General features: G+C 37.6%; 1 protein-coding gene across 1 annotated transcript in view; it reads left to right on the plus strand.

The window, feature by feature from the left end:
* AK5 (adenylate kinase 5) overlaps positions 1-25,930 on the plus strand; it is a gene marked incomplete at both ends in the record, with an annotated part of 89,474 nt that overhangs the window by 13,141 nt on the left and 50,403 nt on the right. The window contains one exon of the mRNA XM_080348972.1: positions 7,559-7,750. Coding sequence (XP_080205098.1) covers positions 7,559-7,750 — 192 coding nt within the window. The remainder of the gene's footprint in view (positions 1-7,558; positions 7,751-25,930) is intronic.

Raw genomic sequence — 25,930 nt, forward strand, 5'->3', positions numbered from 1 at the left:
ATTGCTCTTGGTACTACCAGCACATTTTTATCCCTTTGACTAATCCAGAAGCTGAACTTTTCTCTGGGAAAAAAATGTTATTTTTAGTAAACGAGTCAAAGCAAACCAACTTATGCTAACATTCCCAAACATAGGTATAGCTGAAAGATGATGATTTTTTCCTTATGTTGCCAGACTCTTGTGTGGACACTAAGTTCTCAACGTGTTGCTAGGCAGAACTGTAATAAAACACATTGCATCTCAATGACTAAACTGCCTAAGATAAAGCAATATATCATTTGCAGAACTCACAGTATTTCTGTTCAGATCTAGAAACCAGAAGTAACAAACACTGCTTCCAAGCAATAATGTCAATCTGGAATAAGTGGATTAAAAAGCCCTTTACACATCTGAGGAATTTTACATTTGAATGAAAGCTTTTTCCCCCCTCTCTTTTATTGAGTTTGGTTAATATCACTGTTCCTATCATCTATATGTTTTTGAGCAGGAAAGAAGTCTTTAAGATGTGACGTTATCAGATTTTCCGCAGTGCTTGCCAACCAGCAGCAACTCTGCCATTCTGGTCACTTACACCAGCTTCATTTCTTAATGGTCGGCTACTCACTGCAGACTCATCGCAGCCTGTGTGAACCCATAACCCTGGCACCGCAGTTTGCTCCGAGTTTCTCTCGTTTTCTCTGAATTTCTTATCTGATTTGAAATAAGGCCTCTGTTTTTCTCTTTATGGATACACAACATGTAACTTCTCTCATTGGAAGTCTTGGATTGCTGCCAAGTCCTAGCTCTTCCATTTCTTAATTCCAGAAAGGGGAGTTAATACTGCCAGTTTTTGATGGGGATACTTCTAATAAAGCCCTGAAGTCATATGACTGTGAGAATCTCAGCTGTCACTTTAAAACAAAGTTTCAAGCAGTAATGGTTGCGGAGAAAAAATGAAAACATTAATTTTAATGTCTTTAAAGCAAATAGAACTTCCAGTTTATCTATTTGTTTTAGATGTATGGTAATCTCTGGATTTTGATAATTTTGAAATCCTTCTGCGTAGTACCACAGATTTAACACTGATTTATTTAGCCTTTTAGATTAAACTGAGGCATATAGCTATCCTAAACCACAAATTACTATCCGAGATCTCTGCTGAGTGCTAATAGTAGAAAGGTGGTTAGATTCCAAGCACACATTCAAAAATGCCAAGGAGAAAATGGTTTATTTACCATTAACCTGTCAGCTTGAAATTCAGCAGGTCACCTACAGCACCAGGATGCTCAAGCATCTTCCTCCCCAGGAACACTGTGATGAAATGTCTCTGACTGGTGTATTCAACCCAAATGACTTGCACAGAAGAAACTGCAGATTGACTTTCTGTGTAAACTCTCACATAGCAATAAGCTTTTACCCTTCCCAGAAAAACAAATATCACTTCAGTACTTTCCAGTTAATTTCAATTACTGCTTTGGCTTGGTTTTGTTTGCTTTGGGGTTTTTGGTGGTTGTTGGTTTTGTTGTTGTTTGGTTGGTTTTGTTTGTTTTTCTTCCTACTTTCAGTCATTCATGCACAACTTCCATTCATATTTCAGTAATTCCTTCACGGACATTAACCCTATTTCAATAGAGTACAGATGAAGTTTGCTTAAAATGTATTGATTGTAAGCTTTATTAATAGTGAAGTGAAATGTTGAACAAGTATTAGAATTAATGAATGTTCATTAATGAGTATAATTTAATTCCTTGACAAAAGAGACTTTTTTTGTAGAAATTATCATGAAATATTTTTACATTATATGGCCTAGGTGACAAGACTATATTTGAAGAAGTAAAATCTTAATTGAAATAATAAACAGAGGCAGTAAATTTTATCCAATTGCTTGTTGAAAATGTCCTTAAAATATTCGCAGATGCACTACACCTTCAAAGAATAACTAGCTCATCTTGGCTGTGATCCGAGCTAACTTTTTAACTCCCACATATATCCTTTATGAAAATTATTATGAGAACTAATTGTGCTAAAGCAGAACAAACTATGTAGATGGCACAGTACAAGATCCTGGGAAAAACTGACTTGTCCTCTTGGAGCTCCACAGGCTGAGGACAGCAGCCCTTCTCCTCCAAGCCCAGTACTCAAACCCGCAAGCAGAAATGGTGCCTGCAGTCCCCTCACAGTTTGACACGTGTTTGTGACCGATAAAGATATTTTTTCTGCATCATGGTCTCTGTGTTGTATTCATTGCCTCCTCAACTTCTATATTCCTTGTCCCAAATCTCCACTTCCTTGTTCCAGGCTGATGAGCCTTAGGTACAGTCCCCAACTGGATATATGTACCCAGTCATCTCTGTGAGTAGTGGGAGGGCTAGAGCACCAACAGTCTTCATTGCTGTGGTTCCTCTCATTTGTTCTCTTTGGCCCTGTGAGTTTTACATAGCCTACTTAAAGCCAAGTCTGAGCAGGGAGCCTATGGAATGGTCTCTGTCCTCTCCCCTGAAAGATGAAGCATTCTCCTGGGAAAGGTGAGCAGTGGTTCCATTCTCTGCTGGGTTAGAGACCCTAGACCTCAGGTTTGCTGTTTTTCTGGACAAGGGCTCTTCTCTGCTGGCCAAACTAGCCAAAGGAGAGCTCGTCCAGTGCAGGTCCTTAACCCTCAGGAGAGGACCTTATATTCTGAATTCAGGGTGAATGGAGGTGCCTGCTGAGCAGTTCTGAAATGGAGGTCTGCTTGGACCTCTCTTTGTAGCAGTAGAATCAGTGTTTACAGCTAGGGATTCATATCGATTCACTGCCCTGCACAGGTGAATCTCCCTAAAGACACCTGCCTCTCTCAATCAATTATTAGGGGGCTGAATTATGTAATCTGGGCAATTTGCCGAAAGTTTATTTCTTGAGCAGTGTGAATACAGTTCAAAAGCAGTTACCAGAAAAAAAAATCCATTAACAGGATTCATTCTTTGACAACATATTCCACGATTTTGCTTTTCTAAAACAAGAAAAACAAAAACTGTGCAAAGAGTCTAGTAACCCAGCAAAGATGGAATTGTAAAAAGCAAATCAGTAATTACAAGGGAGAGCACCCATACAGTGGACATAAACTAGCTTGCTAGTAACCTTTACCAATTAGAATAAAATGCACTGTTAAATTAATGACAACTGTTCATGAGCTGTCAGTTAAGTTTTCTCAGGAGTATCTAGTAGAACATACCAGGAATTAAGAAACAGAGCATTTTTGTCTTTTGCCTAATGAGGAATAACGAGAGAGAGCGTAATTGTCTAATTTCTAGCAAACAACCACACTGCTCTCACTAACAAGAGGAGATGTAGAAAATATCCCCAGAGAGAAGAGAGCATCTTTCCAGTTATGCTGCTTTACGTCAATAACACCACCAACTTGCATGGAATTACTCTCAATTTACTCCATATTCCAGTATAGGAAGGAGATTCAGACTCAGAGTAGGATTTTCTTACTAGTAAATACTATTCTAAAAAATGAGAGGATGTACCCACGAGTTTTATTCTGAGTCAATGCCATACTCTCTGTCTCATTTAAAATTCAAAAGGTTGTGAATAACCACAGACGTGTCTATTCCCATAGGCAGAGATTCTCCTTTCTGCCATGTTCCAGTAGGCAAGCAGTCAAATTCACTTCCCTGAGCCCCATATACCTTCCTCATGCATTTCTGGACATGAATAAGACCCTCTGCTTTCAGCACAAGATGAATGTGTTATGGGAAATCAGCATGAAGGAATACAGTTCTTCTGTCTCTGCTGGCTCTGTACACCTTTTCTACAAACTGAGTCCCAGAATAAAACCTATTCCCTACTCATAAAACTCAATGGCAGTTAGTTCTGAGTTTAAAAAATGGGTTAGTTTTCAAATGAGTCATAAAAACACCTTTTATTTTGTTAGGAAAAAAACAATTTGTACTCCTATTTGTGTAGAAGAACTAGATACATTTCCAGAGGTAATCCCAGGTGCCCATGTTCACACTACCCTGGTACACGCCAGCTTAAAGTATTTATAAGTGCATCTTGCATCAGGTGCAGTTGAGGTAATTGGAAGGAGAGTGGTTCATGAACAGGAATGAAATATCAATAGCATTTTGAGGGTTTACCAAGGGTTTACAAAGGTTTTACCAAGGTTTTAAATGCATGTAAGAGTATATTAAATGCTATTAGGTCTGTATACCTATGGACATACCTAGAAGAGACATTACCCTTTTGTGCATCTAAAACCAAGCAGAGGCTTGTGTTTATTAAATGTTTTTCAGCTGCTTTCTGATGACAAAGATGCATATTCTAAAGGTAAAAGATTAATTCATTGAGGCATCACATAATCAGAATCTGCTTTGTATTCATACTTCAAATGTGCTTGAATTACTTTATTTTCCAATTCAAAAAACATTTCAGACAATGCTTAATTCGAAAATAGGCTTCTTGAACTGAGAATTCCAAACTATTGTTTTCATTGATATTTTATTTCTGTAAGTGAAATCTATTTCAAATTAGAAATGCTAAAGTGTCAGAAAAAAAATGGTTGTAGTTGCTGGGATTCTGATACTGTCTTTTGTATTGTTGCTGTTACTAATCAAAAAAATAAGAACACCACCACTACTCAGCTCCTGTAGGGAACTTGCCATTTTAAAAAGCAAGAGGAAATAATTAAAATATAATTAATTAATTTTCCGCAGTAATTACAATGTTGTACCTTGTTATTACCTTCACTTTACAACTAGAAGAAAAAAAAAAAGTGGGCATGCTTTCCCATTTTCTTAAAAAGGAACTGAGCTCTGGAGCCACTGCAGTTTGTGGGAACTTAGCAGAAGAGAACCTGCATACCTGATGCCGTCACGGTGGCTTTCACATCCTTCCCTTGTTGTGCGGCTGCAATTATGCAGCCACAGTTTCTGTAAAGAACTGAGATGGCCCGTGGAAAGCTGCACTGTCACGTTTGTGTGAAACAGGAGACCTTCCTTTTGTCTCCTTTTTTTCCTTTAGGGCTAATAATTTCATGAGAGATCCATTTATTATAAGTCCTCTTTGTAAGGTTTGATGTGAAGTTATGCGATATGCAAAAGCTTAGGTGCTGCACTTGAGGAGGTCTGGTATGATTTCACAGATCTGAGTACGTGGTAGATGCTAAACCTGAAGATGTTTGGGAGTGAGGAGAAGGCCACCTGTGGCTTGGAGCATCTAAAGATTTCTTCACCATCTTTCTTCACTACCACTAGGATCCACACAAATTGAAATACTAAATAAAAGTACTCACTTGTATAAACTCCTTTTGTCCTTCACTTTACTAGGTCCCTGTTTTACAGTTATAATTTCTGAATCCCTGTGTAACGTATGTTAGGAAGCTCCAGTCAGCCAGATTTCCACACCGGGACGTGAGATGGGACGTCCCTGTGCTCAGTCTGCTGCAGTGTGCCTCAGCCATTGTCATTCGTCAGATAGCGTTTCATGACCTAAAACACTTTGAAACCGGCAGCATTTTTTTTCAGAATGTGTCATAATTTGGATTTCTTTATTACTGTATGCTCTTTAAATTCCCAACTTCCACTTCCTCATTATGCTCTTACTACTAATTAAGCAACCTTAATTTAACAGAGCTGCTTTTAGCAGTGTCCATATTGCATGGAAGTCTAGCACAGAAACTTTCATAGTATTTCGCATGAATAATTATGTGCCCTAAAGCTATTATATGGTAGTAAAATTAACTGTCGTAGTTAATTCATCCCATGAAAGGACAGACACAATTTCTGTCAATTATGTATTTTAAGTAATCTGAGAAGAGGGGAAAACTACTTGGTTTTTGTGGACATGGAGGTACACGTGTTAGAGTCAGGAGAGAGCTTCTCTCTCACCAGCAGGTATTAAAAAAATTAAAATAATAATTAAAAAAAAGATGAAAAGGTTAATTGTTTCAAAATCTAATAGATACTCATTAAAAATTACCAGAATTTGGGGTTTTGGGGTTTGGTTTGTTCTTGTGTTTTAGCCACTTTCTCCTTCCTCCACACCATATCCTACTCTGTCAGCGACCTTCTTTGTAAAAGCAGATGAGCATCACCCCAGTTTTGAAAAGTTGTATTTGTTTCTTTGGGCTTCAGAAGAACCTTTTTCACAGAATCTCCCAATGTCAGGGGTTGGAAGGGCCCTGGAAAGCTCATCCAGTGCAATCCCCCCATGGAGCAGGAACACCCAGATGAGGTTACACAGGAAGGTGTCCAGGCGGATTGGAATGTCTGCACAGAAGGAGACTCCACAACCCCCCTGGGCAGCCTGGGCCAGGCTCTGACACCCTCACTGAGAAGCTGTTTCTCAGACTGCCAGGAGAGAAGACCAGACTGTACTTCAGGTTGTATTCCCTCAAATGACAGAAACCCAGCTAGATGGGATTTAAAAAAACCCCAAACTTGGTTATTAATTTTCTAGACTGTCTGCCTGGGAAGTTTTGACTATACAGTCTAGTACAGGGGTGTCAAACTCATTTTTGCTGGAGGCTGCATCATATATATATATTTATATACATAAAATGTAAATTTACATACATTTACATAGATACACACGTTTATATAATGTACAGATAAATATATATTTTTATATATTATATATTTATATAATGTACAGATAAATTACATTCAGTCCTTTGAAGGCAACCGCAAGGCTGATGTGGCCCCCAGTGAAAATGACTTTGACACCCCTGCTCTAGTATATGTTTGTCTTTAGGCAATTTAACATCCCTGTGTAGAATCACCTGGATATAGAGAATATTCAGAAACATAACTGGTTGGTTCTGGGCCTCAATAGCAATATATTAATAGCAACTGTATAATGAGCATAAAGATATAAATCAGTTCCTTCTTTAGTAGTTAGAACACAGTAGATGTTTTGGTGATACTTTTCTATAGCTCAAATTTGATTATCAAATTTACATAGTACCAAGCTGAACAAAGACAAAATTGTTCTGTAGATAGAAATCATCATGACAAAAATGTCTGTTTAGCATTCTTGAGCATCCACCATCATTTCTAATGTAACTAGATTATGTCATTTCTAGAATAGCAAGCTAATTTTTTTACTAATATTAGTTAAAGTATGAACTTTTTATGTTCAGGTAAGTAAAGACAGCAGAAATAACCTTGTTCTTGTATGTGAGAACAAATCCTTTCTGATCTGTAATCGGATAAAAAAGTGCACAGTAAAATCGAGGTTGTTTTTATCTGAAATGCTTCTTGCAGAGAATTCGAATGTGTTTTAAAAGGCAAAACTAAGCTAGGCTAAAACTAGCCTAGAGTAGGTTTCTGGGGTGAGATGGAATTTTTTCATTTAACTTTTTCCTTAACATTTCAGGTAGAACAAATTGACTAACCTTCACATAAGACAAACAGTCCTCTCCTTAAGTCTATGCATTTACCTTAAAAATAAAACAAACAGAAAATGCATGACTTAATCAAGTTCCAACTTAGGCAAATGTAGAGTATCTGACCCTCACCTAATAATGGAATTGCTGAGTCCTGTAGTGCTGGATACTCAACTTAATCACAGATTTCTTGAATTGCTCTTTCCACAGATCTGTACCCCAGATTTGGTGGTGTTTCTGGCATGTTCCAGCCAAAGGCTGAAAGAAAGGCTACTGAAGCGTGCTGAACAGCAAGGGAGACCTGATGATAACCTGAAAGCCACTCAGAGACGACTAATGAATTTCAAGCAGAACGCTGTCCCGTTGGTTAAATATTTCCAGGAAAAAGGGCTGATCATCACAGTAAGTCCTTTAGTGTATTCAATAGCTCTGAAAACTTAACTGTTGCTGTGGTTAAACTTGGCTTCTTACACCTTTTGCTTTAAGACAGGTTAGACGGGTCAAATTGTGGTTTAGGTATGCACCATGGTTACTGAAATCAAACTTCCAGTTTGCTGAGAGTATTTTCTGTAAAAATGGACTAACACAGAGCAAAATTCATGTGCATGTAGGTGACATGGCAAACACAATGTCAGTTCTTTGCGGCAGGCAAAAATTGCTTTGCTAACTAGTTGCAAACCCTTTGCTCAAAAATTATTGCATGAAAGAAGAGCTTGCTTTGAAACACTGGTTGCATTCCAGTGCCAGCAATTTCATCCCTCACAAATAGTCACATACTTTTTGGATGGTTGTCTTGAGAGGGGAAGAAAGCAGAAAAAAATACCATTGTAACAGAAAGCATGTCTTGAGCTGGATTAGATCAATGAAGGCTCTTCAAGGAATAAATATATTTGGCTGCTAGCTGACTCCAGTAAATAAAAAGATCCCTAGATTATCTTATAATGGGTTAAATATGTCTTATTGTATGGTCTCCTACAAGGTTTAGCATTTCAGATAAAAATTTTGACGACAAGAAAATTGCAATGTAAATAGACCACTCAGATATCAGTAAGAATACTGACTTCTGCAACACTTGCGACAAGAGAAAGTCCCTCTAAACATAGAACATACCAGAAGCTGCATTAATAAATCAAACCAGAAGTACTTTATAGAAGTTGGGCTAGCGAGGACTGCTGAAGTATTTAAGTGCTTAATGATGACGAATTCAATGAGCAGTTGACAAGGGTTGAACCATTGACGTGTTCTAAATTACAGACTCTGTCTGGTTGTAATAGTGCAGAGAACTTGGTACCACATGTGGTACCACAAGAGCACAGATGGCCTGTTTTGTTTCTTTTGATAGACTAGACAACCTAGGTAGTTCCCATGGCTATGTTCTCCTCATGGCAAGTATCTGAATTCCCTAGGTTATTTAGGCTATCAAAAGAAACAGAACAGGCATCCTTAATTGCAAAGTCGCCTAATGATGTTGGTCACCTTAATAATACATCTCAACATCTTTCTGAATTTCAAAATGAAAATCCGAGGAAATTATTACGTTAGTCTCCCCAGAGAGTATGTTTTCTGTTTGAGGATTTTGATTAACTCTGTTTGGAAGGCTGAGGGGACTGGAATTCTTGGAAGTTGGTTTTCATTATTGAGGAAGTGTGTGTTTGTGACATTGCTGTAGCCTTTACAGGCGCTTCTCCTATAGAAAGCATACTTAGCTCTTTGGGGAAAATGTGGCTTTGTAAATAATGCATGTGAGGATTCTGGGTAGAATTCCTTTTCTGTGATGAGACCTGCAAAACAGAGGATGTTTTTCCTATTGCAGTTTTGTCTTCTACTTTTTAGTTTCTTGAGAGTACTAAAGATAATTTAAACTGCAATGTTCACCTTAGATATGTCTTTTCTTTTTGAAGCAAGCAGATTTTTGTGATGGGTATGGAAATGATAACATGACACAGAAACAATAAGGTATCTACTCAAATTGTGTTGATATCATTTCACAGAAATATAGAAATTACTTTAGATTTACACTGTTGTAGAAGAGAAGCGAATTGGACTTGGGAAGGGAGATTCTGTTGTTCACTTGTCATTAGAGGTCCTGCAGTGCAGTTGCGTTTCCCTTGTTACAAAACCAGGATGCGTTAGTAAAGCCGAGCCCTGAGTTAGATGTGTGAGTAATTTCACAGCCAGTGGATTAAAGGATCCCGTTCTGTAGATAATAAAGAATATATATGGCAGACCTCATTTCCATAGAATTTCATTGCATATGGAAAATACATTTTGCAGTTGCCTAAGGCAACTAAGTTAGTGGGGGATAAATGAGAAAAAGGAGTAGCTGGGAAAGGAGTGATAAAAAGAGATTAAGTACGCATACTCCGGAGCAAGTAAGCAACTGAAAATTTCTACAAAAAACACATGACTTTGAAACAGAGGAGGTGTGTGCTCAGTCCACATAGAAACCTGCATACTGCTAGAGCAACTTGTACGTTTTAGAATAGTGTTTATAAAAGCAGTTACTTTGTCACTATTTGTTCCTAGTGCCAAATCTATAGATCAGCATTATCTATACAGTTTTGACAATCTTCTGACAACATAATTTCTTTTCATATGTTATTTTTGCAAATTCATTTGTCCAATGGGAAATCTGTTTCTGCCAGCTTCCTGTCCTAACTCTTTAAGCAAACATCAATGGAGATGTCAGATGTTTTCTTACTCCAGATGGCTTTGACCCCATTGTCTGCTTCACTGAGGAACTTGAGCTTTCTTCTGATTTTGAAAAAAAAAAACCACATGTAATTTTTCATAGCCTTCCATCAGTGGAAAAGACAGAGTTTTCTTATAAAGCCATAAGATAACAGAACCATTGCAGTCTTCATCACCACCTTCTCTTGCTGGAAGCCTTGTCTCTTCAACTTGCCTTTCCTAGTATGTATCTGTACATGTAATGCTAACACTTCTACATACATTTGATGAACTTGCTCATGCTATTTCCCTATAGAAGGAGGAAGCAAGAAAGAAAATCACATTTATGCTGCTGATCATAACGCTGAACCTGGAAGGCACTGACATATTTTGCGGATGAGAGCAGTGTAAGAACTAGAACAGCATAAAATAGAATTACACTAGCCTGATTCCCAGAGGAGTGAATCCTGGAAGCAAGGACAGGCAAGGTCAGTGATGACCAGGAGGGAAAAAAAAGAGTTACATTTTTCTTAAATCCCTGCCTGCACCTTGTCACTGCTGTTCAAAGCTCTAAATCTCAGACATTTCTTCTTCCCAGCAAGACAATTCTAAGCAGGGAAAATAAACAGGACCATTTGTTGTCAGGAGGGCTATAATTTTAGAACCACAACTCAAATTTTAAACATCTACTTAAATGCGTTCTTCTTCATGGATAAACAGACCAAAAGATACAAGAAAAATTCACTGATATCTAACTAAATATTATTTATAAGCAGACATTTGATGTAATCATTCTACTGTTAGACACTGTATGAGCAAGAAAATAAAAATCCAAATTCCCAATTAATATTGATTTTCCTGCTCAGTTGGTCCCTATTGTTTTTAACATAGTTAGGTTAATAGAATTAAAAAGCATGATCTTCATTTCACATCTAGTTGGTTAGGTTGATTAGGTGTAATTCTTTCCCTTCATATATTTTTTCCCCCTGGATCTTTGATAATTTTATACAATATGTAGCTTATACTTGCTTGCTGCTCTGTATGCCATATATTTTCAGTGTGTGCGTGGTATCCGTGCTCTCAGAGTCTGATCCTGGCTTCTCTTTTCAAGGAAAGAAGTGAGGGCTCAACTACGGTAGTTCTGAGAAATGGGAAGGTATAACTCTGTGCTTTCATAAAAACTCCTTTGGAATAATGAACTTGGAATATCCAAAATTTTAGGTTGTTGTTCAAATTGAACAGATCTGTAAACTTCATTATAATTAAGAAAGATAAGTAAATATCTGATATTGTCATAAACACACAGTCTGTGTTTAAAATTCTTTTTAGCAATGTCAGCAGGTCTAGCAAATCAAAACCTGACTTTACTTAAGTCCAATGTGATTTCAGAAAGTGCCAAGACAATAGTAATAGATATCACAATATTGGACAATGAGTATATAAATAGATGCGTATGCTCGCATTTATTTTATCAGTAACTTTAAAAAAATCTTAGGATATTATATATTGTTGTCCTGGTTTTGTTTATCTAGACAATAACTAAGCCACAGAGTAATGGGGAGAAGATATTAGATTAAATTATAAAAAGGAGAAAATGTAAATGCCTAGATGATCTGCAGATACTCTAACGTTTAGCAGAAGACTTCAGTTCTGAACACAGTTTAATCTATTCCTGTATCCTTCCTGCCATCTAGCAAATACTAGAATATTATTGTATATGGTCTCAGGTGCTGACATGACAATTGGTATGTGTACAGAGCCGTGCCAGATCAACCAAGGCTACTACTGAGCTGTGGTTATGAGTAGAGAACTTCAAAATAACGGGGTCTGTGTATGCAAACTTCTAGACAGTGCTCCCTGTTCAATTAAAAATACTTAGGTGGTTCGTAGCATTCACTTATAAGAATCACTGTTAGGTACTTCATTATTTTGGCTACAGCACTCCTAGAGATACAGTACGGTATCATTTCAGTTTCTAACACTGATTTATAAGAGTTTCCTTACTTTTTTTTTTTTTCCCAAGTTAGATAATAATGAAAAAGTCAAAGAAAGAGAAAAAACCATAATCATTATGTAACTAGTGTGCTTTAATACTTTTAATGTGATTGCTGTCCTGAGAGATAGCTTGCTCTGAAAAGAATGTGCTCTGAGTTACAAATAATAAAAAGTTAATCCTTACCCCACCCCCAGCTCCTGGCACCTCAGCCTGGAGAAACTGTTTTTTAGGAGAAAACTGCTTTGTGTTAGCTGAAGTTCTAGTCTACCACATCTTTTTTTGCCTGGCGAGAGCTTACTCTTAAAGGAGACCACTATTAAAGAGTTCCTTCAAATCAGCTGGAAAATTCAACTGAAAACTTATTGTTTTGTTAATTTCAAAATACATTTCTCTTCTATTTCTATACACTCTTCTATACACTCTTTCATTTCTAGACACTATATTGATGTTTCATCATTACTAGACCTGCTGCTATGAACTACCTTGCCCTTAAGAACCATCAGATAAAGCTCAAGAAAATCACATTCACTGACTTTTGAATAAATTACTATGATGTAAAATTATTCTCACTAGGAAATTTTTTCATTTACACCCCATCAGATGTAATTCATCTTACTGCAGGGAGGTTTAAGGAGCACACCAATACAGCATGGTAGACCATAATGAACAAACTGTTGTAGCACTTGTATGATAATGTATGTAACTCTAAGTCATCAACAAAATCTCCCACAGAAAACAGCCTCTTTGCCTACGATTTATTTATTTTTCCGCTCAGCTGAGTTGGTTAAGTTGGTCTCAGTCATAGGCATGGGTACATTCTGGAGAGAAAGGAATGAGAATTCAGAGGATAGTGGATGGTGCCCACACAGTGAAAAATATGAGTTGTACTTTTTCTACTGCTAATTCACTGAGGAAGAAGAAAAAAATATGCCTACTTATTTTTGTAAAATGAAGCTATTAGTAGCCACCAGCCGTATTCAGTAAAGCCAAATTCAGTCAAGTTTTGAGCATGCTATGGTTGTTGCTCTTATGTTTTTATCAGAGGAAAAAATTATTAGTGGTAAAGAAGGCAAGATAATACGCATGGTTTTTATCTTCAGATAATCTGTATTTCAGAAACTAGTTACTTGTATCAAACCAAAACTGCTTGTGGGAAAATGGTAGGATAGAAGTTGGGTAGAATGGAAAAGGCAATTAAACTTCATGTCTCTACTCTGCCTCGTTCAAATGGATTTTAAGTCTCCGCTATTCCCACCCAGTAATCCCCATCACCCAGCTGTTAGTTATTTTGAAAAGGGTCTCTAAATCTCCACTTTATCTGGACTCTAATCTGGTATAGATGTTGGAATGGTCATTGGAGAGTAGATCACTGGGTTACAAAAACCTTTCAGTCACAGTTATTAAAGCTCTTCCCAGAGAGCTTCGCTGTTCTTTGTAGAACATATCCATTGGTCTAGACAGAAAAACAATACAGAGCTCATCATCCTAGCAGTGCAAGTTTCTCTTACTGGAGGCAGAATGAGGCCCAGTCTGCCTTATTTATAATAATTCCATATAAGATCCAGTGTCAACCTTGTTATCTTAATAAGCCTGTGTGTATTTAAAAAAAAAAAAAAAAAGAAAAAATACTAGCTTTAGTGAGACAAAAATGCTGAACATTAAGAGAAGGCTCTGGACCTTATTTAAACAGCCAATCCTGTGGCATAAAATGCTGATTTCACTGATATCTTCATTGTCTCACTTGTCCTTTTAGGGAATTTACTGTGCCTGTGCAAAACATTAAAATGACATTCAGATTAGTCAGAGAAGTAAAGAGAAACCAGAAAAAGCAGCCGAAGCTGGAAATGAATTTTGAGCACAAATTTAGAAGTTAAATAGTTGTGGGTGAGGGAAATAGCTTCTATAGCTGTCTGCCCTCATTAGCATCAAACAAGCCTAATGGCTGGCAACTGTCACAGAAAAATTCCCCATGGAACTGTGTTATATAAATTTTTCCCTTGATTTGGTTAAAAAAGGGATTTTGCTATAGCATTGCACACTGACATGAATTTTAGCTACAGGCTGTAATTTACCAATATGCTGGTGAAAATATCAGTTATAATCAATTTCTAAAGTTTCTGTGCTATCATATAGTTGTCCAACTTGAGTTTTGTTTTGCTGATTCCAGAGGTCTTTCAATTACTCATTCCTCCTTCAATTCTGGGGCCCTTCCCAGAGAAATGCGAGTCCTGCAGTTTTTTCAGCTACTCTCAAGGTCAATCCAGATCTTATCAATAGCAAACTATTAGGCAAAGGCACAATGGGAACCTCCACTCTGCTTCCAGGTGCTGAGAGCACCGCTGCCAGGCACCTCTCCCAAACCAGAACCCAGCTCCAAGAATCTGCTCAGTGGAGGAACGTGCATCAGGTTTGGCAGAAGGCAGAATCACTAGCTGCTCTTGTTTTCTGGTAGCGATACTTGCTCTCATCCAAGCAGTTTCGCATTAAACAATCCGTTAAAAGAAAATTTTAAAAATCCCACCCCCTCTTCCCTGAGGTAATGCTCGGAATAGAGACTGTTAGCCACCACCACCCCCGCATGCTCTCACTTTGCTGCTGCAGGCTCAGGATCTCATTTACGTGCCATCTGATGCCTTGGATCTTGCATTTCTGGCTGCAAAGTGATACAGGTTTCACTCCAACCTAGCCCTCTCTGAGTCTTTGTCCCCATAGGTCAGAGATGGGGGTTGAACTTGCTTTGCTGTGTAGAGGGTACTGAACTGAGATTTCCCATCGATTGGCCCAGTGTCACCAATATATTTTCAAATACCTCTCATTTGTTCTAAAAATACAGCCAACATGAGCTCAGTCTTGTAGGAACATGTTAGATGTGCTTTTAACATGACTGCTACACTGGCTCTTCAGTGCACTTCTGGTTTCTTGGGCATGACCGAAATGGGTGCAAAGAGGAAGCCAGATAGCTCTGAACATCTGCTGGAGCAGAACTTCAGCGCTTCGGGAACTTTTCAAATCAAAAAAGAAATGTAGGGAACCATTTGTGGGAACCTCAGGACCAGGGGTTTTGTTTGAGGTTCAAGAGTCTCTCTCTGTTTTGCTGCATGGTTCCTCAATCTTAATCTGGCTCCATGGATGTATATGCTTATATAATCACCAAAAAAATTCTGTACAAAGAAAATGAGATGTGGAATGGGAAATAATTGCTATCGCTTTTTCATTTTGTGGTGATTAAAAGCAATGAAATGTAAGTTGGAGCCTAGAGTAGATAACCAGATCTCTGCAGACACAAAGTCAGCTACCTGTCATTGCAACTTAAGGGTCTCTGTGTCTCTCCTATGTTTGGTAGCTCTTCTGCAGAAAAATTGGGGTATGAGAAAGAATTGGGATATGAGAAAGAACCTGGAACTGTTTCTTGTAGAACTGCTGAACTAGAGAAAGTTTACATGTGCTCTCATCACTGCCGGGTTTTACACTGTGTCTCCACACTATTCATGTGTTACTGATTTGTGCGATATTTTGGAGAACACAGAAAAGATGGCACATGAATGAAATTTATGTAGAAATGTGTCTAAACAAACTGTTCATAAATATATGCACATTTTATATGGGATAGATGAGTGATTTCTGCATATGTGGAAGCTTGTGTACCATATATACTTTCTAAGCTTCAAAATATTTTAGCCTCTCATTATATAATTTATGTCAACAAGTTAAGTGTATCAGAAATACTAATGTCTGCCAGAGAATGACCAAGCTTGAAAACTTGCCATCTGTGTGTACGTACAGCATGCAGAGAAACCCCGAGGGTGGAAATTCCTTGCTGAGGTAAATAGTGTTGGTGCAACACTATGTTCTTCTTTATCTTTGGAAGCATGATGATTTAAATAAATAACAGCTTTTTGGAATCTGCCCTGGCCTCTGTGCCCCATGTAGTTTGAGTGAAGAAGTAGGGTTTGAAAAAATAAATGAACTTTGACAAGTCCGGCTGTAGAATTGGCCACTGAAGAGCGCATGGGCCAAGCTGATTTAGGAACTCCAGAAAGAGAGGAGGAATGCTGTTTTTGACAGCCATATTAGCCCAGATTATCCATTTCTGGCACAGTGAAAGCTGATATGTGTTTAAAATTAACAGAGATTTTTTTTTTACAGATTTGAAGCTAAAACTGAGAGAAGTAATTAAGCCAAGTTATCGTGCAGAGAAATGAACTGTAAGAGATATTTAAAATAACATGCCCTACATATTCTTCAAGTTATTTTAAACAGTTCATCTTAGGGTAATTAAGCTGCATCCTTTGGGTGAATATTAGCTTCTTATTTCCTTTTTGTAGTTAAAGTGAGGCTTAAAGAAGATTAATTTTTCTCATTTAGAGGAGGCTTATATTAAGAAACCAGCTTGGAAAAAATACATTGCCTCTGGGAAGTCCTTTTGTATTGAATACTTTGCATCCATAAGCACATCCTTAACCACACCTGATTTTGTGAACATCCGGCAGAAGAACCAAACTGCATTTCAGCCATGCTTTGACATAAATGTTAAAACACCACTTTCCTACCAGAAGTTCCATTAGTGATTTCAAGCTCTGATTACCACTGTCGAATCTTCCCTGTGAAAAGTTTATAATCAGTGAATTTCTGATTTTATGGGCAAAACCATTTTGCTGTGATTTGAAGGAAGAAATTTGGATACCAACTCATGCAAGTCGCTACATCAGTAAAATCAGGATGGTCTTTCAGCTCTCACTCTCACAGTCCTATTAAAATGTTACTACATCTCGTGCCTTGTGCATTGCGATTCCAGTATTTATCATCCTTATTTCCTGAATCTTAAATTGTCAAATATTTCTATTTCCTTATGCATATGGCAACTGAATGTTTGCTCTGATATCAACCATACTCAGCTTTTATTCAAATGGGTTAAATGAGACTGGGTAGTCTGGCCTCTACTCATGCAATCTAGCATCCTCCTGTAATTACTCGAGCATTTGCTCCTGTTCTTCCTTTCCTGTAGATGTACTGCATGAAAGAGAGGGGACATAAAAGATCACACTTTCTTATTTTTAATGCATCATAAAGATAAACATATTCACATCTGTGAATGCTCAGATTTTGTAATGAAGGGAGCCACGTAAGTGTCAAAACGGAGAAGAGATGCTCAGACCGTCATCAGGAAGTCTGATGCAGTTAGTCTTCTGGACCTCTTCTGGCATTTTTCTTTAGTGTTCTGGAGTCTTTTTTCAGCATTTAGGCTCAACAAGCCAAGAGTTAGATGCAGCTGCAGTGTTGGTGGAGAACTGAGAAAGCTGAAGAGCTACTTATCCATTATGTGACTCAGAGAACACACCACTCTAGAGAGTACTAAAGTGAGAACTATAGCTTCCGCTCTATGCTTTTCAGTGTTTCTGATGCCTCTTTGGAGGATATTTTTTTTTCCTAGCACTACTAAAGAATATCTACTTAACAGTGTTTTGAAGAACTGTATGAAACACCTCAGAATTAGGCAACATGGCTATTGTGTTAACTCAGCACCTCAATGAAGTAATATATCCTTGAATTTGCTCATAATTATACACTGGGTAGCCACTAAGATGGCTATTTTATTCTTTGTAACTGTGGTACATCATTTAGTGTTATCACAAACATCTCTGCACATCATTGCTTTGTATCACGTAGACACAACCTAAAATTCTTGGCAAAGACGCGCTTGTGAATCCTCTGCAGTTAATCTTTGCTACAACTAAGGATTTTTCCTTTATCCTCTTGCACAATTATCCTACTCCCAGGGTTAACATTTGCACCTTTCCATCTGATGCAGGACTGCAGTTTGTTCCACTAATGGCCAGTGAATATAACTGCTCACTTTGTTGTCACCATATCACATTCTGCAATTCAGTAGTCTACTTCAATAATAAAAAGGGAAAAGAAGCCTCACAAGACATGTCTATAACACTGCAATCACAATTACCATTGTAATTTTCTGTGAAGGAAGAACTGTTGTCTTAATTCTCAATGGTTAATCTCTTTTTATGCCAACAAGATGGTCATTCATGCCAGTCATGCTATAGCAAATAGAGGACTTAATGTGTAAAACCTGGAATGTTTTCACTGTAACTTGCTGTGATAAGTTACTTATATCTAGGATTGTTCATACATATGTTACACCTTGACCCATTTTGTTAAAAATAGAATTGCTAAAATTACATTGGTTTTAGGCAATCTTCACTATTTTTCATTATATCCTCCACTGGATCACTTCTCCCATCTTTAGCCAGAATGTCAAATTGAAGCTTCACATTCATGTTTTCAATACCAGTACCTCAGAATTCTCTGCTCTGGCTAGCATCTCAGTTCTTATCCTTCATTGCATTCTACCATCCATTATATTTTGGTAACACTATAGTTTTTGTAATGCCTATCTCCCTCTCCTACCACTGCAAGATGCCAGTTAGGCAATATTAAAATATGCTTTCCACTGTTTTCCTACAGTGTTCTGCTTTCTGTGCTTTTTTGGTCTGCTCTACTGAAGAGACTTATTAAAAGGAAACATGGAACGTCAGCAACGAAGTTTTTAGTCAAGTTGGTTGTTAAATTTATCAGTCCTTAATATACTGAAAAAATCAAGTAATCTTCTTTCTATCTACACCATAGTGCAAGAATTTCACTGTATAAATTCTACATAATATAGATTCGCATAACCCAAAGGCATCTAATTTCTGTTTCTTTTACACGAACCTATCTCTGCTGTCCCTCAGGCCATGTGTGTCACCTCAGTCTGCTGTAAAGGCCATTAAAGGTTTTGTGGGTACTTTAGCTTTCACCTCTGACTCGGTTCATGGGGTGCAAGACACAAATGAGCTCAATTCCAGCACTGTGAACACAGGTTCTTCTTCATTTATGCAATTTGTGTTCTCTTATATCCCTTGAACTTTAGAAAGAGGGTCAGGAGCCATCTGAATTCTGAAATGAGTTTGGTTTTAACAACTCTTCATTATATCCTTGAACTACAACCAGGAGACCACTCCTCAGAAAAATCGCTACATTCAGTAGGGTGAGTATAATACAGAATAAGTTAAACATAACTGGATATTCTTTCATCGCTTCTGTTAGGACTTGGTAACAGGAACCGTGTCTGTGTTTCTTGGAAAGATGTCTCTACTAAAAAACTCTTAGCTTAACAACCAGTTACAGAGAACAACATGTTAGAGAGAACTTTCAATGGAATTCATTCGATAGCTTCTTGTTGAGGCTGGACAACAATTTACCGTGTAAATATTAATTATTCTTTAAGTTAAAGGTTACAGTTGCTCTTTTTAAATTGAGCCAAGTTCAAACAACATTGTAAAATTCCTTTTTCCCCATGAATTGCACAAGCATGGTGAACTTCACTGATTTTAAAAAAGAAAAGTGACCTGAAAAAAGATTCACTAGAAAATTACAGACATTGAAAGCATGAAACAAGACGTAAATCTAGCCCTTTTTGAGTGTATGACTTGGCTTGAGTATGAAAAAGGACAAATAAAAGTCTTAAGCAGGGATAGAAGCTTGCAATAATTTATTCACTGGAGTAAGGATGGGACGTGACTACGTAGATAGAGTCACTCTCTACCTCAGTGACTGTGTATTTACAGAAGTTGTACAGCTCTGAGAGCTGGGTATGTAAGAAGCCTTTTGCAAACTAAATCGCAGACAAGTACTTAGGTTCTTCATTACATAAGGCGAAAGAGTGTTGATTTCACATCAGGGAATTAGTTAAAAATTAGCTGCTGTGCCGAATCAGTTGCTTGCAGAGCCAGCATCTATAGATGGGCTCTCTGCAGACTCTCGCTCTCCACAGTGGCGGATGGAGGAAGTCAGCAACATCCTAAGGCCCGACAGGAGGTTTTTGAAGGAAATGGGATCTAGTTTGTTCAGTGCAGACTGGTCCACATGAACTTTTGCTTGATGAGGTATCTGTATTTAGTCAATTCCCCTACTCCCTTGGCATAATTTTAATACAGAGTAAACTTCACAAATAGGATCTACCTCTAAATTATTTTTCTTCTTTTACAGTATAGACTAATCTCAAAACTAATAGAATCCAATAAGAGATTACAGATGTGAATTTAGGGGTTGTTATGGTGTGGATTTAGGGTTTATCCTATGCAGGAACAGGAGATGGACTTGATGATCCTTGTGGGTCCCTTCCAACTCAGGAAATTCTGTGATTCTATGATAAGTTCAGACAGTGACTTCCAAAAGCTTCTGGGAGCTAGAACACTAGAGTCCACACTAAAGGAACTTTTCCTTTCCTCCTCAGCAATAATGACTGCATGGAATGTAGTCATTGTTTCTACTTGAAATTTTGAAATCTAGTTTTAAGAACTAGCATATCTGAACTGTCTTGAAAACTCCACAATCTTGTCTTTGTTCTATAAATTATCATAAGTCCGCTTCTAGAGTGAGTCTGAGTGTTGATACTTCCCACTTAACATTTGTCATGCCCATTTGAGAAGACTGTGTCCCTTAGAATGAAAAGAAAATATTTACCCTTGATATAATACTCCATAAGAGTTAGAAGATGTAATAAGATTTATGATATAGAAAAGGAGATAACTGGAATTGTATTAGCGATTACTAATTAGGATATGTTTGGTAAGACCCACCAACTGAATATGACTATCTGCACAGTGCGATGCCATCTATTGTATTACTTAAAAATGGAACGGGTAGACGGAGAATGCCAGAGCTGGCAGTTTTAGGCTTAAGATGATGTGAAGGATTTTTTCTGTTTAAAAGGATTTTTACTGTCAGATTATCCAAGCCATCTTGTCAGAATTAAAACAAAAATGTTCTAGAAATGAATATCTACAATACTTTGTTTTCTATCTCAGTACAGCTTAAAGCATGTGATAGGAGAGCGGGAACCTAAAATCGCCCCCAGTCCCTTCTGTAAGCAAAAAATACTGGAATGTATTCACACATTCTTTTAATCAACTCTAAGTAAGTTCACTGCTAAAGTAAAGAAATCTTAATTTTCTAGAATGTCTTTTGTTTAATTAGAATCTTAAACAGAAAAAAAAATGCAGTAAAAGATATATTTAAGCCTAGTATCAAATGAATTGAAACTACACATCATAAACTCAATAATAAACTTGTTCTACCCTTATAAGTTGCATCCTAACACTTCTTTCATTTACTGACTATATTAAAAATAAAGACTAAATTTCTTATAATCGTTTTCATTGCAACTTTTCAGAGTATTATGACCAAGAAGATGTATAGATAATTTTAGAATTTATCACATTTCTTTCATGTCATATATGTTTGTGTCTTAGAAGCATGCAGGAATATCTGGTTACACTTTAAGTTGCTTTAAAGAGTGCTTCCATAAGCTTATACTGATCTTCAGTTGCTAACATAAACATGCATTTAATTAATCATAATTCTATAGCTGTTCCTTAACTCTTTAGAAGCAGAAAATACAATCAAGTCCATGCGTTCTCCTAAAGCCTATCCTGAATCCAAACCAAACCTGTTTTCTAGGATCTATAAGCATGTCAAAGCCTATGCCATTCACTTTGTCTGGGTAACATGAATGGTTTTAACAATAATTTTATCAATAGCAAAATATTAATAATAGAAGAAAGGCAAACATAGATCAAGCATTCATTATATTAAGGTAAATAAAAAACAGTGGGTAATTTTAAAATGTTCCAAGTAGCTGTTTCTAGGCACCATTGGAGTTCTAGACAGTAATACAACACTGGCGAAAGTTGAAAGAAAGCGGTACAGCTTCCCTACGCTTTGAACTGCCTTATGTTACAAAAGCAGACCCTTTGAAAACACTTCATTTTGTAATTCCCTGCCATGTTTTGCCAGAATTCCGGTAGAAATTAATATCACTGTACAGCTGTAAAACAGATTATTCTGCTATAATATCCAAGGGTTGAAACAGACAGAAAAAAAACCCATACTGGAACGAGGCAGCAAACGGAAAGGTAGAAGCTTCACAGGTATTTGTCTGTTGTTTCGCAAGGTGACATTGAAAACAACCACAATGTGAGAAATGCTGTGATGCTGCAGTCTCATCCAGCAGGAAAACAGAACAGGGGTGAAGGAGCTGCAGCCAGAAGCCACTTCAATACAGAGAAAACCCTCAGTTCAGAAAATACCGTTTAGTAAAGCATAAAGTAGTGGATTCTTCTTCACTGTGTCAAAAGTTCTAGTTTTCTGTGTAAATTGCAACAATGGTCAGTTATATCAGTTTTTATGGATAATGTGTAAATACTCAATGTAGGTTGTTTAGCTTGCTTTTGCAATAAATTATTGATGTCTCAGCAATATGTTAATGCTATGGTGTAAGACCTCAAGTGTCAGAGTTTCAGGTATTCTGTAACTCACCTTGTTCAGATGAATAGGTAGTGGACAGCCAAAGGTAAAGTTATGAAATTATATTTAATGAAAGATTGTGGAGGCTTCATTTTGATCTTTCTTTCTGGTGTTTTTGGTTTGTTTGTTTGTTTTTCCATCTTTCTCCTGCAACACATTGTTGTCTCATTATGTGCATTTCTTGCCAACATCCCTGTCCCTTCTCAGACTTCATTTCCTTAGTCAGGGTGAGCTGCTCTAGTTTTCTAATTTGTACTTTCTATTTCCTTCCTAGTGGCCATTTTCTGTACTGCTTGTTGTCAACACATACCTTGGACATTTCTCGTGCTTTTTTAAAAAATAACCCCATTATTATTATTTAGCACTTCTATAAAATTATGTTTCATTTAACAGCCTCTGGGTAGAAATATTGTCAAAAGCTTTTGAAAAGTTAACTAAATTATGTCAATCTGTTCCACTTCATCCACTTTTTTGTTATGATATTTTAAAAATACTTTCAACCTACATAATCACATGGGATTTTGTCCTACATTTGTTTCAAAAAAATACATGCTAGGTGCAAAAATGTCATATTCCGCAGTGACTCAAGCAATAGTTTCTGTCAGGATCTCCTTAGCTTGCCAGCTTTCATTTATAAATCAAATAGTCGCCTTTGTGCTCTGAAACAACATGCACCAGTAATTTAGACAGCTAACCAGAACTTTCTGGTACAGAAGTTAAAATAGTGGTGCACTCACTTCTTGCTGCAGGAAACAAATTCGTGGCCTTCCTGAGGCAGCGCAATTGGAAGTTGGTTTTATGAGCCCATCCAGAACTCAAACTGACATTTGCTGAATATTATTCTGAGTTTGGTATGAGTCATGCTTCTAGAGATAAATAATTTATTTCATCAAAATTTCACACTCTTCAGCTCAAGATGTCCAAGGGAGGGCTTATTATCAAGGATCCAGTTCTGGGCCCCTCAGGTCCAGCAGGACAGGGAACTGCTGGAGAGAGTCCAGCGCAGGGCAACGAAGATGCTGAAGGGAGTGGAGCATCTCCCGTGTGAGGAAAGGCTGAGGGAGCTGGGGCTCTGGAGCTGGACAAGAGGAGACTGAAGGGTGACCCCATTCATGTTTACAGATATATAAAGGGTGAGTGTCAGGAGGATGGAGCCAGGCTCTTCTCGGTGACAGCCAGTGGTAGGACAAAGGGTAATGGGTTCAATCTGGAACACAAAAGGTTCCACTTAAATTTGAGAAGAAACTTGTTCCTGGTGAGGGTGTCAGAGCCTGGCCCAGGCTGCCCAGGGGGGTTGTGGAGTCTCCTTCTGTGCAGACATTCCAACCTGCCTGGACACCTTCCTGTGTAACCTCATCTGGGTGTTCCTGCTCCATGGGGGGATTGCACTGGATGAGCTTTCCAGGTCCCTTCCAACCCCTGACATTCTGGGATTCTGTGATCCCAATGCCATTTACAGACTTGATTAACGTGGAGACCAGCACTGAAAATACTGCTTATCCTGGGTCAGAATTTATTGAAATACACAGGAACTGTTTAGCTGGAAAGTAAAATTCATTTTTGTCTTCCAAGGAAAACAGAAAAGCTAATAATTTTCAAATGTTCCAGTTCTTATAGTTTCAAATTCCACTTTGAATAACTACAACTATTGCTATCTTGCTAAGGTCTTAGATGCCTACAAATATAATTTCCTGAATTAAATGCAGATTTTGCCTACAAAAACCCCACAGCAGCTAATGATTAAGCCTATGATATACTGTATACTTGTTCTTGCATCTGAGTCATTAGTTCTCGTGCTTTGTTAACTAGTTAAATTTGCAGCTGAAATGAACACAGAACTTGTTAGCTTTCTGTTGGTAGCATTCTTCCTTAGAAAACTGTGATGATACATAAGCAAAAGTCATTGTTTTGGTAATAGTTGTTATGACATCATCTAATGGTAAAAGACAAGCCTACAATATTTTAGTATTTTTCATTCAGAATCTCTGCTACTGAAGCCAGACAGAGAAATGCTCTTGATCTTGAAAGGGAAATATATGGTGTATTTGGCAGCAGCATCAATGCTTTTCATTGAAGCAAAGCGTAAACTATCACTGGAAGAAAATATTTATAGGGAGCAATGTCTTTTATTTCTGAGTTTTTCTAAAATTTGTTTTAGTTGCCTTATTTGAATGACAGTTGTTGCCTGTATGGACCTTTTCTGGGAAAGCAGTGTTGCTACATATTTAGTTGGGGTGCCAGTCTGTGATCTGTATGTGCTCTGGAAGCTGATGCTAGAAAATGTATTGGTTTTGTTTTAAACAGAAAGGAGAGTGACATGGGATCTCCAAGACAACTACAGGCAGGGGAAAACATACCTTTTTTTAAAAAAAACTTAATTCAGGAGAAATCTCTCTATATGCAAACATAGTGGTTAGTGTCTCTCTCATAGCCTTAGGGCTCATTCCCTCTGAGAAGTACTGTTGCACTCAATGCTAAAAATTAAAGGTATTGAGGAAAGCATTTATTTGAACATATTAGTAGTCAGAGCTATTTCAATGGGTGCCCCAGGAATGGGAATATTCTAGTACTTGTCTCACATGGTACTGGAGGAAATAGGGGAATTATGGTATAGCAACTGATCCTTAACTGGTTTATTCCCCAAGAGTCTCTTGGTTTATATGCAATAGGATCAGTTCCCAGGAACTGCTGAAGAATGAGGACACATCCAAACCCCATCAAAGGTCTTCCTAGATAAAGATAGAACAAAAAACACTAGAGGACAAGCATCATTTCTGCGGAATGAAAAAACCAAGGGCATTTGGGGAAGAGAGGTGAATCTAGATCTTTCTGTAACATCACTGAGCTGCATAGAGCAAATTGACAACTACAGCTGTTATTGACTGAGCTTCGTGCAACTTTTTGTACTGCTCTGCCCTTTGTCTAGGTTTCAAAATACTGAATTTTACAGTAATGCCTCATAATTGGCAGCATCACTGGGAGCTCCAGTAACATAAGAGGGAAGCAAGATATTGCAATTTCAGACACAGAGGGCTGTTTTGGTGAGGACAGCATCCAGTCATACCTGATTCTCTATAACCAATAATGTCTTTCCCTTCCTTTAGGGTTAGGTGCATTACAGTAAAACTCAAACAATTTATTCTAGAGCCAGTGGAGGTGAGAGTAAGATTTTCTCTCCCTCAGGCTGAATATTTTCCTGGGTTCTACAAGAACTAAGTAGCAAATAAATCATGGAGCATCTCCTTACTTAGACTGTAATTCAGTTTTCCATTCAAGCTCTTTAGTAGTGATCTGCCTTGATACTTGACAACACTCTTCTGTTTCTTTGTAATACTGTTTGCCTCTTTAAAGGAAATTTCCTTTAAAAAGTAAATGCACAGTGAAAATTGATCCAACAGCAGAATGCTTATTTTTTAAAATGAGTGTTTGTGCTTTCAAAGTAAAAAAGGTCTCAATACGTGCATGTGTAAAGCATCTCTTTGGTTTTAATTAATGTTCAAAAATAATGTAGTTGACTTTGCTATAGAAGCTGCTGGACAGATGTAATACGTGTC

The sequence above is a fragment of the Nesoenas mayeri genome (assembly GCF_963082525.1).
Source record: "Nesoenas mayeri genome assembly, chromosome: 8".
Lineage (NCBI taxonomy): Eukaryota > Metazoa > Chordata > Aves > Columbiformes > Columbidae > Nesoenas > Nesoenas mayeri.